The sequence below is a fragment of the Oncorhynchus nerka genome, linkage group LG10, assembly GCF_034236695.1.
Source record: "Oncorhynchus nerka isolate Pitt River linkage group LG10, Oner_Uvic_2.0, whole genome shotgun sequence".
Taxonomy (NCBI): Eukaryota; Metazoa; Chordata; class Actinopteri; order Salmoniformes; family Salmonidae; genus Oncorhynchus; species Oncorhynchus nerka.
The window spans coordinates 67,757,145-67,773,952 of record NC_088405.1 but is presented as its reverse complement, the minus strand read 5'-3'; the positions used below and the strand labels follow the sequence as shown (position 1 = coordinate 67,773,952).

The 16,808-nt window shown below is 47.1% G+C and overlaps 1 protein-coding gene across 11 annotated transcripts in view; it reads left to right on the top strand.

The window, feature by feature from the left end:
• The window catches only part of LOC115135902 (autism susceptibility gene 2 protein-like), a 483,838-nt gene that overhangs the window by 311,680 nt on the left and 155,350 nt on the right, over positions 1-16,808 (top strand). For all 11 annotated transcript variants that reach the window (XM_029671086.2, XM_065023704.1, XM_029671085.2 and 8 more), the window contains one exon: positions 10,175-10,204. In XM_029671086.2, coding sequence (XP_029526946.1) covers positions 10,175-10,204 — 30 coding nt within the window. The remainder of the gene's footprint in view (positions 1-10,174; positions 10,205-16,808) is intronic.

Genomic DNA, 16,808 nt, shown 5'->3' with positions numbered 1-16,808 from the left:
TTCTTGTCTCTCTGCAGCGGACACATAGTGAGCAATATGTTTGGAACATCAAATCACAATAAAATTGCAGTAGCGAATCGCAATACATGTACATCAATACAAGTATCGTGATAGTATAGTATCATGGGGTCCCTGGCAATTCCCAGCCCTAATAGATAGTTACAGTTAGCATGCATCATTTGTAGAACATGCATTGTTGTAGGTAATGATGTACATTAACTTTGTTTTTGTTTCCAGCTGACAGGCTATGTAGTCTATATTTGGCTGTTGACTTGACTCTGTGCACTGTGAATGAATTAACACAGGGGGAAAGAAAGGAGTGATGGAGGTAGATAAAGAGGGGGAAAGAGGGTGGGAGGGAGAGAGCGGGAGAGAGTGTTAGAGGAGAGTGTTTTCTCAGTGTGTTTATTGCCTCTGCATAATTTATGAGGTGCTGACCATCATGGCAGTTTGCCGGGGGCTGGCCCCTGGGGCCGTGTGGGACAGGCCGGTAAATTGGATGGTGTGCTCCTGCTGAGCACGCTGCCCAGCACAGGCCCCTCTCCCTCTTCACTGGTCTAGTCAGTCAGGGGAATACAGAGCCAGAGGCCCAGCCTGCCTTTTACCTTTGAGCTCTGCAGGGAGCAGGGCTCCGGCTCTGCAGAAAGGGAAAAATAGAGAGCACCAGGCTTAGGGAAGTCACCGTGGCCTGGCTCCCATGCGCTGTCAGTCAATCACCTCACACTGGGCTGGCACAAGGGTAAACCCTCTGTGTTTTAATCGACACTAGCCCCCCCCGCCCACACACCCAGTGCCTTCTTCATTTCCGACTCCAGTGCCTCCCCGCTCCTCGGCCATATGCACAACTTCGAGGGCCGCCGGCCACCCAGCATCCCGCTAATTAGTTGATAAAGAATTAAGTGGACCTTGAAATTGAAATTGGGGAAGAAAAACTGAAATCCAACTTTTTTTTCCCAAAAGACACCCTTCCTGTTTCTCTGTTCTTTCCATCCTGCACCTAAAATCATTTGTATGAACAAATGAGAATTTTTAGTTTTGAATGTTAATCAGACCAACCAGGTGCTTGCGTGAGATATTTTATGGACTGTTTGTTTCATATTCATGTCCATGTCTAAATAGTATAATGGAGTGGTCTAATGACATTGGCCCAACAGTTCCATGGATGACGCTATTTGCCATCGCAATGCACAATGCCATATTCCACCTGGACAAGAGGACAAGAGGAAACTCACACTTCCGGCGCCGACAGAGATGGCCGCCTCGCTTCGCGTTCCTAGGAAACTATGCAGTTTTTTGTTTTTTTACGTGTTATTTCTTACATTAGTACCCCAGGTCATCTTAGGTTTCATTACATACAGTCGAGAAGAACTACTGAATATAAGATCAGCGTCAACTCACCATCAGTACGACCAAGAATATGTTTTCCGCAACGCGGATCCTGTGTTCTGCCTTACAAACAGGACAACGGAATGGATCGCATGCAGCGACCCAAGAAAACGACTCCGAAAAAGAGGGAAACGTAGCGGTCTTCTGGTCAGACTCCGGACAAGGGCACATCGCGCACCACTCCCCAGCATTCTTCTTGCCAATGTCCAGTCTCTTGACAACAAGGTTGATGAAATCCGAGCAAGGGTAGCATTCCAGAGGGACATCAGAGACTGCAATGTTCTCTGCTTCACGGAAACATGGCTTACTGGGAAGACGCTATCCGATGCGGTGCAGCCAACGGGTTTCTCCACGCATCGCGCCGACAGAAACAAACATCTTTCTGGTAAGAAGAGCGGCGGGGGCGTATGCCTCATGACTAACGAGACATGGTGTGATGAAGGAAACATACAGGAACTCAAATCCTTCTGTTCACCTGATTTAGAATTCCTCACAATCAAATGTAGACCGCATTATCTTCCAAGAGAATTCTCTTCGATTATAATCACAGCCGTATATATCCCCCCAAGCAGACACATCGATGGCTCTGAACGAACTTTATTTAACTCTTTGCAAACTGGAAACCATTTATCCGGAGGCTGCATTCATTGTAGCTGGGGATTTTAACAAAGCTAATCTGAAAACAAGACTCCCTAAATTTTATCAGCATATCGATTGCGCAACCAGGGGTGGTAAAACCTTGGATCATTGTTACTCTAACTTCCGCGACGCATATAAGGCCCTGCCCCGCCCCCTTCGGAAAAGCTGACCACGACTCCATTTTGTTGATCCCTGCCTACAGGCAGAAACTTAAACAAGAGGCTCCCACGCTGAGGTCTGTCCAACGCTGGTCAGACCAAGCTGACTCCACACTCCAAGACTGCTTCCATCACGTGGACTGGGACATGTTTCGTATTGCGTCAGATGAAAATATTGACGAATACGCTGATTCGGTGTGCGAGTTCATTAGAACGTGCGTCGAAGATGTCGTTCCCATAGCAACGATAAAAACATTCCCAAACCAGAAACCGTGGATTGATGGCAGCATTCGCGTGAAACTGAAAGCGCGAACCACTGCTTTTAATCAGGGCAAGGTGTCTGGTAACATGTCCGAATATAAACAATGCAGCTATTCCCTCCGCAAGGCTATTAAACAAGCTAAGCGTCAGTACAGAGACAAAGTGGAATCTCAATTCAATGGCTCAGACACAAGAGGCATGTGGCAGGGTCTACAGTCAATCACGGACTACAAGAAGAAACCCAGCCCAGTCACGGACCAGGATGTCTTGCTCCCAGGCAGACTAAATAACTTTTTGCCCGCTTTGAGGACAATACAGTGCCACTGACACGGCCTGCAACGAAAACATGCGGTCTCTCCTTCACTGCAGCCGAGGTGAGTAAGACATTTAAACGTGTTAACCCTCGCAAGGCTGCAGGCCCAGACGGCATCCCCAGCCGCGCCTCAGAGCATGCGCAGACCAGCTGGCCGGTGTGTTTACGGACATATTCAATCAATCCCTATACCAGTCTGCTGTTCCCACATGCTTCAAGAGGGCCACCATTGTTCCTGTTCCCAAGAAAGCTAAGGTAACTGAGCTAAACGACTACCGCCCCGTAGCACTCACTTCCGTCATCATGAAGTGCTTTGAGAGACTAGTCAAGGACCATATCACCTCCACCCTACCTGACACCCTAGACCCACTCCAATTTGCTTACCGCCCAAATAGGTCCACAGACGATGCAATCTCAACCACACTGCACACTGCCCTAACCCACCTGGACAAGAGGAATACCTATGTGAGAATGCTGTTCATCGACTACAGCTCGGCATTCAACACCATAGTACCCTCCAAGCTCGTCATCAAGCTCGAGACCCTGGGTCTCGACCCCGCCCTGTGCAACTGGGTACTGGACTTCCTGACGGGCTGCCCCCAGGTGGTGAGGGTAGGCAACAACATCTCCTCCCCGCTGATCCTCAACACGGGGCCCCACAAGGGTGCGTTCTGAGCCCTCTCCTGTACTCCCTGTTCACCCACGACTGCGTGGCCACGCACGCCTCCAACTCAATCATCAAGTTTGCGGACGACACAACAGTGGTAGGCTTGATTACCAACAACGACGAGACGGCCTACAGGGAGGAGGTGAGGGCCCTCGGAGTGTGGTGTCAGGAAAATAACCTCACACTCAACGTCAACAAAACTAAGGAGATGATTGTGGACTTCAGGAAACAGCAGAGGGAACACCCCCTATCCACATCGATGGAACAGTAGTGGAGAGGGTAGCAAGTTTTAAGTTCCTCGGCATACACATCACAGACAAACTGAATTGGTCCACTCACACTGACAGCGTCGTGAAGAAGGCGCAGCAGCGCCTCTTCAACCTCAGGAGGCTGAAGAAATTCGGCTTGTCACCAAAAGCACTCACAAACTTCTACAGATGCACAATCGAGAGCATCCTGGCGGGCTGTATCACCGCCTGGTCCGGCAACTGCTCCGCCTCAACCGTAAGGCTCTCCAGAGGGTAGTGAGGTCTGCACAACGCATCACCGGGGCAAACTACCTGCCCTCCAGGACACCTACACCACCCGATGTTACAGGAAGGCCATAAAGATCATCAAGGACATCAACCACCCGAACCACTGCCTGTTCACCCCGCTATCATCCAGAAGGCGAGGTCAGTACAGGTGCATCAAAGCTGGGACTGAGAGACTGAAAAACAGCTTCTATCTCAAGGCTATCAGACTGTTAAACAGCCACCATTGAGTGGCTGCTGCCAACACACTGTCATTGACACTGACCCAACTCCAGCCACTTTAATAATGGGAATTGATGGGAAATGATGTAAATATATCACTAGCCACTTTAAACAATGCTACCTTATATAATGTTACTTACCCTACATTATTCATCTCATATGCATACGTATATACTGTACTCTACATCATCGACTGCATCCTTATGTAATACATGTATCACTAGCCACTTTAACTATGCCACTTTGTTTACTTTGTCTACATACTCATCTCATATGTATATACTGTACTCGATACCATCTACTGTATGCTGCTCTGTACCATCACTCACTCATATATCCTTATGTACATATTCTTTATCCCCTTACATTGTGTATAAGACAGTAGTTTTAGAATTGTTAGTTAGATTACTTGTTGGTTATCACTGCATTGTCGGAACTAGAAGCACAAGCATTTCGCTACACTCGCATTAACATCTGCTAACCATGTGTATGTGACAAATAAAATTTGATTTGATTTTATTTGATTTGATACCTATGTAAGAATGCTGTTCATTGTCTATAGCTCAGCCTTCAACACCATAGAGCCATCCAAGCTCATCACTAAGCTCGGGGCCTTGGGTCTGAACCCCGCCATGTGCAACTGGTTCCTGGACTTCCTGATGGGCCAGCCCCAGGTGTTGAAGGTAGACAACAACACCTCCGCCACGCTGATCCACAACATAGGGGCCCCACAGGGGTGCATGCTTATCCCCCTCCTGCACACTGCCTTCCCTCCAGGAAATCTATAACACCTGGTTTCACAGGAAGGCCAAGAAGAACATCAAGGACCTCAGCCACCCGAACCACAGCCTGTTCAACCCCCTACCATCCAGAAGGCGGAAACAGTACAAGTGCATCAAAGCTGGGACTGATAGACTGAAAAAGAGCTACTATCTCTAGGCCATAAGTCTTTTAAATAGTCACCACTAGCCGGCCTCTGCCCAGTACCCTGCCCTGAACCTTAGTCACTGTTACTAGCTAGCTACCACCCAGTACTCTACCCTGTACCTTAGAGACTGCTGCCCTGTGTACATAGTCATTGAACACTGGTCACTTTAATCATGTTTACATACTGTCTTACCCACTTCATGTGTATATATTGTATTCTAGTGGTGGCTCATCCTATAATACTGCTGTACACACCTTTTCTATTCATATACTGCCCATACTGTCTATACACCATGATATATCTATATATACAGTATATATATATATATATATATATATATATATATATATATATATATAGTACCAGTCAAAAGTTTGGACACCCTTACTCATTCAAGGGTTTTTCTTTATTTTTACTATTTTCTACATTGTTGAATAATAGTGAAGACATCAACACTATGAAATAACACATATGTCACATTCTGACCATAGTTCTTTTGTGTTTTCCTTGTTTTAGTGTTGGTCAGGACGTGAGCTGGGTGGGCATTCTATGTTGTGTGTCTAATTTGTCCGTTTCTATGTATGGCCTGATATGATTCTCAATCAGAGGCAGGTGTTAGTCATTGTCTCTGATTGGGAACCATATTTAAGTAGCTTGTTTTGTGTTGGGGTTTGTGGGTGGTTGTTTCCTGTCTTTGTGTTCTCTGCACCAGATAGGACTGTTTTGGGTTTTGCCACGTTTGTTATTTTGTATTTGTGTAGTGTTCACGTTATCGTCTTTTATTAAACATCTTGAACACGAATTACGCTGCATTTTGGTCCTCCTCTCCTTCGACGGAAGAAAACCGTTGCAGAACCACCCACCACAACAGGACCGAGCAGCATGGTGACAGGCAGCGGCAGTAGGAGCAGCGCAAGGAGGAATGGACATGGGAGGACGAGTTGGACGGTAAAGGACCCTGGGCCCAGCCAGGAGAATATCGCCGCCCCAAAGAAGAGCTGGAGGCAGCGAAGGCGGAGAGGCGCTGGTATGAGGAGGCAGCACGGCGGCACGGATGGAAGCCTGAGAGTCAGCCCCAAAAATGTATTGGGTGGAGGCACACGGGAAGTGTGGCGAAGCCAGGTAGCAGACCTGCGCCAACTTCCTGTGCTTACCGGAGGGCGAGAGAGACCGGGCAGGCACTGTGTTATGCTCTGGAGCACCGGGTGCATAGCCCGGTGCGGTACATACCAGCTCCTCGTATCGGCCGGGCTAGAGTGGGCATCGTGCCAGGTGCCATGAAGCCGGCTCTCAAGAGCTCCAGTGCGCCTGGACGGTCCGGTCTATCCAGTGACACCTCCACGCACCAGCCCTCCATTGGCAGCCCCCCGCACCAGGCTGTCTCTCCGTCTCAGCCCTACAGGTGCTCCCGCCTATCCAGCGCTGTCAGAGCCTTCCTCCTCTCCAGCGCTGCCAGAGTCTCCCATCTGTCCAGAGCTGCCAGAGTCTCCCGCCTGTCCAGAGCTGCCAGAGTCTCCCGCCTGTCCAGAGCTGCCAGAGTCTCCCGCCTGTCCAGAGCTGCCAGAGTCTCCCGCCTGTCCAGAGCTGCTAGAGTCTCCCGCCTGTCCAGAGCTGCTAGAGTCTCCCGCCTGTCCAGAGCTGCTAGAGTCTCCCGCCTGTCCAGAGCTGCTAGAGTCTCCCGCCTGTCCAGAGCTGCTAGAGTATCCCGCCTGTCCAGAGCTGCTAGACTCTCCCGCCTGTCCAGAGCTGCTAGACTCTCCCGCCTGTCCAGAGCTGCCAGAGTCTCTCGTCTGTCCAGAGCTGCCAGAGTCTCTCGTCTGTCCAGAGCTGCCAGAGTCTCTCATCTGTCCTGAGCCGCTAGAGCCGCCAGTCTGCAAGGAGCTGCCAGAGCCGCCAGTCTGCAAGGAGCCGCCAGAGCCGCCAGTCTGCAAGGAGCCGCCAGTCAGCCAGGATCCTCCAGAGACGCCAGTCAGCCAGGATCCGCCAGAGCCGCCAGTCAGCCAGGATCCGCCAAAGCCGCCAGTCAGCCAGGATCCGCCAGAGCCGCCAGTCAGCCAGGATCCGCCAAAGCCGCCAGTCAGCCAGGAGCTGCCAGAGCCGTCAGTCAGCCAGAAGCTATGTGAATCAGGCCTTCATGGTGGAATTGCTGCAATGAAACCACTACTAAAGAACAACAATAAGAAGAAGATACTTTCTTGGGCCACAAAACATGAGCAATGGACATTAGAGCAGTGGAAATCTGTCCTTTGGTCTGATAAGTCCAAATTTGAAGTTTTTAGATCCAACTGCCTTGTTTTTGTGAGACGCAGAGTAGATGGTGGATGATCTCCGCATATGTGGTTCCCACCGTGAAGCATGGAGTAGGAGGTTTGATGGTGTGGTGGTGATTTTCTGGTGACACTGTCCCCATCCAAGCTGACAGAGCTTGAGAGGATCTGCAGAGAAGAATGAGAGAAACTCCCCAAATACAGGTGTGCCAAGCTTGTAGCATCATACCCAAGAAGAGGCAGTAATCGCTGCCAAATGTGCTTCAACAACGCACTGAGTAAAGGGTCTGAATACTTATGTAAATGTGATATTTCTATATGTTTTTTATTTGTAATAAATTTGCTACAATTTCTAAAACCTGTTTTGCTTTGTCATTATGGGGTATTATGTGAAGATTGATGAAGGGGAAAAAATATTTAATCCATTTTAGAATAAGGCTGTAATGTAACAAAATGTGGAAAAAGTCAAGGGGTCTGAATACTTTCTGAATGCACTGTATATCTACACTGTACATACATTTGAAGTCGGAAGTTTACATACACCTGAAGTTGGAAGTTAACATACACCTTATCCAACTACATTTAAACTCAGTTTTTCACAATTCTTGACATTTAATCCTCGTAAAAATTCCCTGTCTTAGGTCAGTTAGGATCACCACTTTATTTTAAGAGTAGGTTCATCTCTAGGAGACAGAACGCGTCTCCTTCCTGAGCGGTATGAGGGCTGTGTGGTCCCATGGTGTTATACTTGCATACTATTGTTTGTTCAGATGAGCGTGGTACCTTCAGTCATTTGGAAATTGCTCCCAAGGATGAACCAGACTTTTTTTTCTGAGGTCTTGGCTGATTTCTTTTATTTTCCCATGATGTCAAGCAAGAGGCACTGAGTTTGAAGGTAGGCCTTGAAATACATCCACAGGTACACCTCCAATTGACTGTAAACAATTGTTGTAAAATTACTTGTGTCATGCACAAAGTAGATGTCCTTACCCACTTGCCAAAACTATAGTTTGTTAACAAGAAATTTGTGGAGTGGTTGAAAAATGAGTTTTAATGACTCCAGCCTAAGTGTATGTAAACTTCAGACTTCAACTGGAAAGGGCCTTCAAAAAGTATTCTCACCCCTTTACTTTTTCTACATTTTGTTGTGTTACAGCCTGAATTTAAAATGGATTTAAATTAGATTTTGCGTCACTGATCAACACACAATACTGTCAAAGTGAATTTTGTTTATCTTTTTTAATATTTTTATTTAAAAAATTTAAAGCAGAAATGTTTTCAATCAATAAGTATTCAACCCCTTTGTTATGGCAAGACTAAATAAGTTCAGGAGTAAAACTGTGCTTAACAAATTGCGTAATAAATTGCATGGAAGTTGTGTGTTAAGAATAGTGGTTAACATGATTTTCGATTGACTACTCCATCTCTGCACCCCACACATACAATTATCCGTAAGGTCCCTCAATCGTGAATTTCAAGCCCAGTATTCCAAAACATGCATCCTGTTTGCAACAAGGCACTAAAGTAATACTGCAAAAGAATTGGGGAAGAAATTATATTTTTTGTCCTGAATACAAATATGCTTGGGGCATATCCAACACAACACATCACTGAGTACCACTCTTCATATTTTCAAGCATGGTGGTGGCTGCATCATGTTATGGATATGCTTGTCATCTGCAAGGACTAGGGAGTTTTTTGTGATAAAAGAAAAGGAATACAGCTATAAGCATAGGTAAAATCCTACAACCTGGTTCAGTCTGCTTTCACCTTTCAGCAGGACGAATTCACCTTTCAGAAGGACAATAACCTAAAACACAAGGCCAAATCTATGGCGGTAGGTAGCCTAGTGGTTAGAGCATTGGGCCAATAACCGAAAGGTTGCTAGATTGAGTCCCCGAGCCGACAAGGTAAAAATCTGTCGTTCTGCCCCTGAACAAGGCAAGAATTTGTTCTTATCTGACTTGCCTAGTTAAATAAAGGTTCAACAAAATAATAATAAATACATCTACACTGGAGTTGCTTACCAAGACGACATTGAATGTTCCTGGGTGGCCTAGTTACAGTTTTTACTGAATTGACTTGGAAATCTATGGCAAGACTTGAAAATGACTGTCTAGTACTGATCAACAATCAAGATCTTGAAGAATTGTAAAAAAGAATAATGGGCAAATATTGCACAATCCAGGTGCGCAAAGCTCTTAGACATCCCCAAAAAAGACAGCTGTAATGGCTGCCAAAGGTGCTTCTACAAAGTATTGACTCAGTGATGTGAATACTTGCGTAAATTAGATATTTCTGTATTTCGTTTTCAATAAATTACCAAAAATGTCTAAAAACTTGTTTTCACTTTGTCTTTAAAGGGGTAATGTGTATAGATCTGTTAATATATATTTTTGATTCCATTTGGAATTCAGGCTGTAACACAATCAAATGTAGAAAAAGTCATGTATGGATACAACAAGTATGGATACTTGTTGAAGGCACTGTGTATATTTATATTCCAGACTCTGACATTGTTCATTCTGATATTTCTTCATTTAAATGTTTGTATTTTGGGGATTTGTGTTTATTTTGTTGTGTTACTAGGTATTACTGCACTGTTGGAGCTAGAAGCACAAGCATTTCACTGCACCTGCGTTAGCATCTGTAAATATATGTACACAACCAATAAAATTGGATTTTAATATGATGGAAATGCTCATCTGTACTCACATTTAAATGAAAGCAAATGAATAGGAGGGCAAATGACAGGGTATATGCCTAGTTATTCTAACCATGTTTCTGTGTTCTCTTACAGTGTGACAGTGAGAGCGACCAGGAAGACAAGGTAAGACTCCATCTTAGTGTTTACCTTTCTCTACCAAGACATTCCTTTCTTCCTGCAATGCAGATCTTTTTCATGTATCTTTCATCAATGTGGTTTCAATGAGGATCAAATATTAGACTTTCTTTAAGTGTACATTTCTATTTAATTAGAATTAAACATCTAGTTAATAACTGTGAGAGGGGCCTAATTAGCTGCACATTAATTATAAATGACTAAATGATGTGCGAAATCTAAATTGAACTGTTATGGCTTTAGATTACAGTTAAGTGGAGCTGCTATGGCTGTGTGCATTTCCATTAGGGTTTATACAGTATTTTCTCAAATTGTTTCTCACAGAAGCATTGTGTTTACAAGACATAAACAATGTACTTCACTGTCTTCACCTGTAGTATAAAAGTAAAATAATAGTATAAAAAGTGTAATTCTTTAGTTCATATACTTGAATTTTTCTAAATATTATTAGCCTCTCATCATATTGTATCGGAGTCTCTTATCTTAAACAGACTGCATTTTAATGTAACTTGGTCCAAAACCATGTGGCTCTGACTGGTCTGTATGCTGCAAAGTTGGACCTTTGCCAGTGGTCTCAACATATTCACAGATAGTAGTCTCAGATCCTTCTGAGCAGCCATATTTCCCAGGAACAGTAAACTTGCCACTGTAAATCCAGAAAAAGTGTGATGATTTAGAATACCGTTTGTTGTTTTGTTTAGTCGCTTCTGTAAATTGAGTCATTACTCAGTGCCGTCAATTCAAATTACCCTGCCGCCGTGGCAATTCCTTTTGTTTCAGCAACACGTCGTAGCCTGTAATTCCCTTAGTGGTTTTATTCATTCATCCCGGATCATGTTACAGTGGTGATGAACAGAGCTGAGCGCCACGCTGTACCTTTCTGTCATTGATTAATTGTGTATTAAAATAACAGAGGAGTGAATGAGTAAATAGGGGGTCTCTGACTGCCACAGTTCTCCTCTGTTACGGAGTAATTGAAGCTCAAGCTCCTCAGCATCATCCTCGTTACCCTGTAGTCACCACAGTCACTATCTGTCCCTGCCAGGCATCAGCCTCGCTCTCTTTCTTTCTCTCTCTCTCTCTCTCTCTCTCTCTCTCTCTCTCTCTCTCTCTCTCTCTCTCCAGCCACCACCAGGATCATTGGAATTCTGTGGATGTGTTCTACTTTAGAACACGGCTGTGGAGAGGAAGGGGGGGGAACAGTCGTTTTAAAGGGTCAAATGTATTCAGATGAGGACAAACGTGGCTTATTTCGTTTTCTTCAGAATCAGGAAATGGAAAAAGTGTTCCCAGGAGAAATCCCGTTCTGCCTGGTGTAGAGAGGCCTCTGCTGTGGTGACAGGAGCCGCAGGGACTCTGATAAGAGCCAGCTTTTTGCCTCTCTCTGTGTGTGTGTGTGTGTGTGTGTGTGTGTGTGTGTGTGTGTGTGTGTGTGTGTGTGTGTGTGTGTGTGTGTGTGTGTGTGTGTGTGTGTGTGTGTGTGTGTGTGTGTGTGTGTGTGTGTGTGTGTGTGTGTGCGAGTAAGTGTGGTGGACGAGCACGTGTGTGTGTTCTTTTAATACATCCCGTCTCCAACGGACAGGCAACGCTGTCAGAAGACATGGATGTTCTCCTGGGTGCTCTTTACAAAGTGACCTGTTGGATGGGATTCCTCTAACATGACATGATAATGATGTGTTGGCTGACAGATAGAAGCCAGGGTCCTCACACACATATGCATGGACACACACACGCACACACACACACTTGTCCATTATTAGCCCAATCTATCGGTCATTCCCTTTCTTCTCTATGACAGTGTCTCACATGCAGAGTGCTTTTCGAGTTAAGACATTGATAGGGACAGGGTGTTCTCATCCTACTGTCGCTTTAATAGACAATATCACTATACCATGATTACTGTAACTGTTAGAATGTTAAAGAAGTGTCTGTGATTCTGTGTCTGGTCTTAGGCTGAAGGAGATGGTACACTGTCTATAGCACTGTCATGTCTCTTTGTCCCTGTAATCGTGACTGGTGGCCCATCTCATTGTTGCCCAGAGTTTTCTTGAATGATATGTTCTGTCCTCTTTCATCAGGCAGAGTGGGATGGTCCATCTCGTCTCAGGGCCTGCACCTGGGGTCCGTCCAGGGACTGCCGGTGGTTGATGAATTGGTGTCGGTATATGGCAGGGATCATCAACTAGATTCAGCCGCGGCTCGACTTATTCTTGGTGGTTAGGAGTCCGGAAACACAATTAAAAATCATTTGTAGACTACAAATTGACCGCAAAAGCCCAAACAGATATGTTTGACTAAAACATAATCATTTCAAACCTTGCTTACAAGCGTAAACGATAATGTGTGTCTCTCTAATATGAGTGTGAATACTTGGGAACAGATTTCCTACATTTAAATCACTTGGAGCTGATGTCCTGGTGATTTTACAGTCTTTTACGTCCTACAATGAAAATAGACCCCAATTTTTTTGTTGTTGAAATTATACATTTTTGGCTCAGAAAACTTGGGGGGCGAAATAAATCCACCCGCGGGCCAAATTCGCTCTGTGGTCCGCCAGTTGGGGAATCCTGGTATATCGGATACGAGTGAGAGAGAAAAAACTAATCCCAATGAGTCTCTTCTCAAAGCTTTGGCCGGCCTGGATGTTCCAATCCTGGCTCTGGCCGCAAAGTGTGCTTGGCCCCGATTCCAGGTTCCATTCTGGAAAGCTAGTCAGTCATTGATTGTGTTCCGGCTCTCTTTCACTTCCCAGTCTAGGCAGCACGGGGGATCCAGGCTCGAATCTGATCCAGGATCAGGTGGTTCTTTTTATTATTGCTAACAGGTAGGACTGGGCTGTTCATTTGGAGCAGCTTGAGTCCCATTATTACAGCAGGATTACAGGCAGGAGTAGAGGATAGGAGAGGAGTTGCAGAGAGGGGGAAGGATTCCATAGCCTAAAGGTGCCTTTGATGTGGGCCGCCAATATCCAATAACATTCCCCGTTTCATGGCACAGTTAACGCCAACAGGTTTTTCACCATCTGAGAGCGTTTAAAGGCTGATGAGGCTAAAGTGAATATAAAACGGGTTCAGTCTTAAACTTTAATGTGCACGTGTTTATGTGCCCAGAACATCTTTCAGTGATTTAAAAATAATATTCTGTGCTGCTCCTTGGGCGTGTGGATACAACGCATAGTTGCGTAAGCTTCAATTCCCTCAAATATATAGCTTTTATTTTAAAAAATGCTTTTCATGAGAAATCTTTTGAAACATTAGTTATAAGATGGAAATGACTGTTCCATGGAAATGACATAGTCACGAGCACCAGCCACTCTATCCAGACCAGACTAGCTAAATGCTTAAGTGGTTTTGCAGGTAAGTGGCACCTTAAAATGCCAGTCAAATTATTTGCAAAGATATCTGGTGGTGTTCTAGTGCTTTTTACTAGACTAGAGCGTCAGCCTCCAGCCCTGAGTGACTGAAGACTACTTAGGCCTTTTATGAAGATGGCGAGTCCTCTCTCTTATCATTCAACAGTATTTTTATTCCACCTGGCGCAGAGCCTCTTTACCTAGACTACACCTTCACTAAGTGTGTATTTATTCACCATCAGTCTATCAGCATTTGGCCACTAAGCAGTAAATGCCATTTTGAAAGCGGTTTGTGTCTTATTAACGACCTGGCATGGAAAAGTGGTGTAATTTGCCATAGTTGGCTCTTATTAGAGGCAAGGAGAGGCTGTAAGTGGGTGCTTTAGTGGAGCCGCCATGGAGAGGACCTGTTTGTCCTTGACATCAAATAAAGATCTGAGCTAGTAATATATTTGCTGTTTCTCTTTTTTTATTGTATTGCAGTGTTTGCCCTCAGGCAATTACAGCAGAAGTGTCGAGTTTCTCAATCATTCAACAAACAAACGGCTCTGTATATAAAAACGTTGTATCTTCTCTCCTTCCCCCCTTACTGCTGGGGAGCTGGATGAGTAATAAAAGCAGAGAGCGACTTGTCAGCGTTAAAAGATTGTGCTTTGCCCCTCCAAAGGAAGAGTATAGTGTTTACAGGCTTGAGTGGGTGCTCGCTAGGCCGAGGCTGAGGCTGATTGCACTAGAGTAGCCTGTCAGCCCTTGATTTGTCATGTACTCTATCATCCTTGTCACTCCGCAGAGCGTTGTCATAGGTAACAAATTTGTACCCCCCCTAAACTCCCTCTCCCCCTTCTCCCATATTTGTACCCAGTTCATGTAGGAAATTTGTATTTACTTTGGGGGAGTGTAATTTGTTCCTCATGGATAATATGACCCTTAGTGGAGTCGGATCATGGGTTAGTTGAAGTGATATTTTCCGGTAATGGTAGTCGTACATCATGGCTGTCAGGCCGGGTTAGGAGGCGAGCACATTATAGCTCCATTTTAGCACTGCAGGCATCTGGGATTATTTTCCATAACCAAGTATGACATGACCGCTTTGCGGAGTGTATTACATTTTTACTAGATTTTTCTCCTCCCTCTACAACCTCTGTGACTTTTCCCCAGGACCATGGGGGAGGAGGGGGCTCAGAGCTGCCACTGTGATGGATACCCTGGAGTCCCAGCAGCCCCTGCCCAGGTTAACCAATGTCACAGACCTACACAGGTCCCCTCCATGCCACTATGGACAAATCCACACTCCCTCCGAGACTGACCACAGCAGCCTGCTCCCTAGACCACACACACACACACACACACGCAACACACTAAGCAACACAGAGAAAAAGATAAAGGGAGCGAGGGAGAGGGAAAGAGCATGCTTTTTTTTCAATAACAAAAAGCTATGAAATGAGTTACCATGGATGTGAGGAATATAAAAATGATTGTGTCTTGACATTTGTCCCTCTGAGCAATTTTCGCTTAAGACGGTGAATCAGAAAAGCAGCCCTGACAGATAGAGAACATTCAGACAGCAACACCCCTTCCTCCCTCCTTCCTCCCTCCTTCCATCCCTATTTCATCCAATCTTCACTTTCACGGACAGAAATTGTCCTCAGACATGGCAGAGAAGACAATGAAAACAGCGGTTAATGCAAACCATTGCTTTAGTCCCAGGCAAGGTCAGCAGTGTAAATGCCACCTCTTGCCATTGACAAATGGTCGCACCCCTGTCTGGTAATCAGCCAGGTCCCAGAGGTGGGCAAGCAGGCGGAGCTCATTAGCGCGGCTCCAATTAATATTAAGACCCTAGTACTTTGCCGAGCGCTGCACTGACGGTAGGCCAGGGGCAAGGGGAGGAGAGGGGAGGGGGTTAGGTGGATGGATGGGGATGGACTGACGGTAGGCCAGGGGCGAGGGGAGGAGAGGGGAGGAGGTTAGGTGGATGGATGGGGATGGACTGACGGTAGGCCAGGGGCGAGGGGAGGAGAGGGGAGGGGGTTAGGTGGATGGATGGGTGGGGATGGACTGACGGTAGGCCAGAAACGAGGGAGGAGAGGAGAGGGGGTTAGGTGGATGGATGGGGATGGACTGACGGTAGGCCAGGGGCGAGGAAGGAGAGGGTGGATGGATGGGGATGGACTTAGGTTAGGATGGATGGGGATGGACTGACGGTAGGCCAGGGGCGAGGGGGAGGAGAGGGGAGGGGTTAGGTGGATGGATGGGGATGGACTGACGGGGGATGGAGGCCAGGGGCGAGGGGAGGAGAGGGGGAGGGGGTTAGGTGGATGGATGGGGATGGACTGACGGTAGGCCAGGGGCGAGGGAGGAGAGGGGAGGGGTTAGGTGGATGGATGGGATGGACTGACGGTAGGCCAGGGGCGAGGGAGGAGAGGGGAGGGGTTAGGTGGATGGATGGGGATGGACTGACGGTAGGCCAGGGGCGAGGGGAGGAGAGGGGAGGGGGTTAGGTGGATGGATGGGGATGGACTGACGGTAGGCCAGGGGCGAGGGGAGGAGAGGGGAGGGGTTAGGTGGATGGATGGGGATGGACTGACGGTAGGCCAGGGGCGAGGAGGAGGAGGGGAGGGGGTTAGGTGGATGGATGGGGATGGACTGACGGTAGGGACAGGGGCGGGGAGGAGAGGGGAGGGGGTTAGGTGGATGGATGGGGATGGACTGGACGGTAGGCCAGGGGCGAGGGGAGGAGAGGGAGGGGTTAGGTGGATGGATGGGGATGGACTGACGGTAGGGGGCGAGGAGGAGAGGGGAGGGGTTAGGTGGATGGATGGGGATGGACTGACGGTAGGCCAGGGGCGAGGGGAGGAGAGGGGAGGGGTTAGGTGGATGGATGGGGATGGACTGACGGTAGGACAGGGGGGGGAGGAGAGGGGAGGGGTTAGGTGGATGGATGGGGATGGACTGACGGTAGGCCAGGGGCGAGGGAGGAGAGGGGAGGGGTTAGGTGGATGGATGGGGATGGACTGACGGTAGGCCAGGGGCGAGGGGAGGGGAGGAGGTTAGGTGGATGGATGGGGATGGACTGGATGGATGGGGATGGACTGACGGTAGGCCAGGGGCGAGGGAGGAGAGGGGAGGGGGTTAGGTGGATGGATGGGGATGGACTGACGGTAGGCCAGGGGCGAGGGGAGGAGAGGGGAGGGGGTTAGGTGGATGGATGGGGATGGACTGACGGTAGGCCAGGGGCGA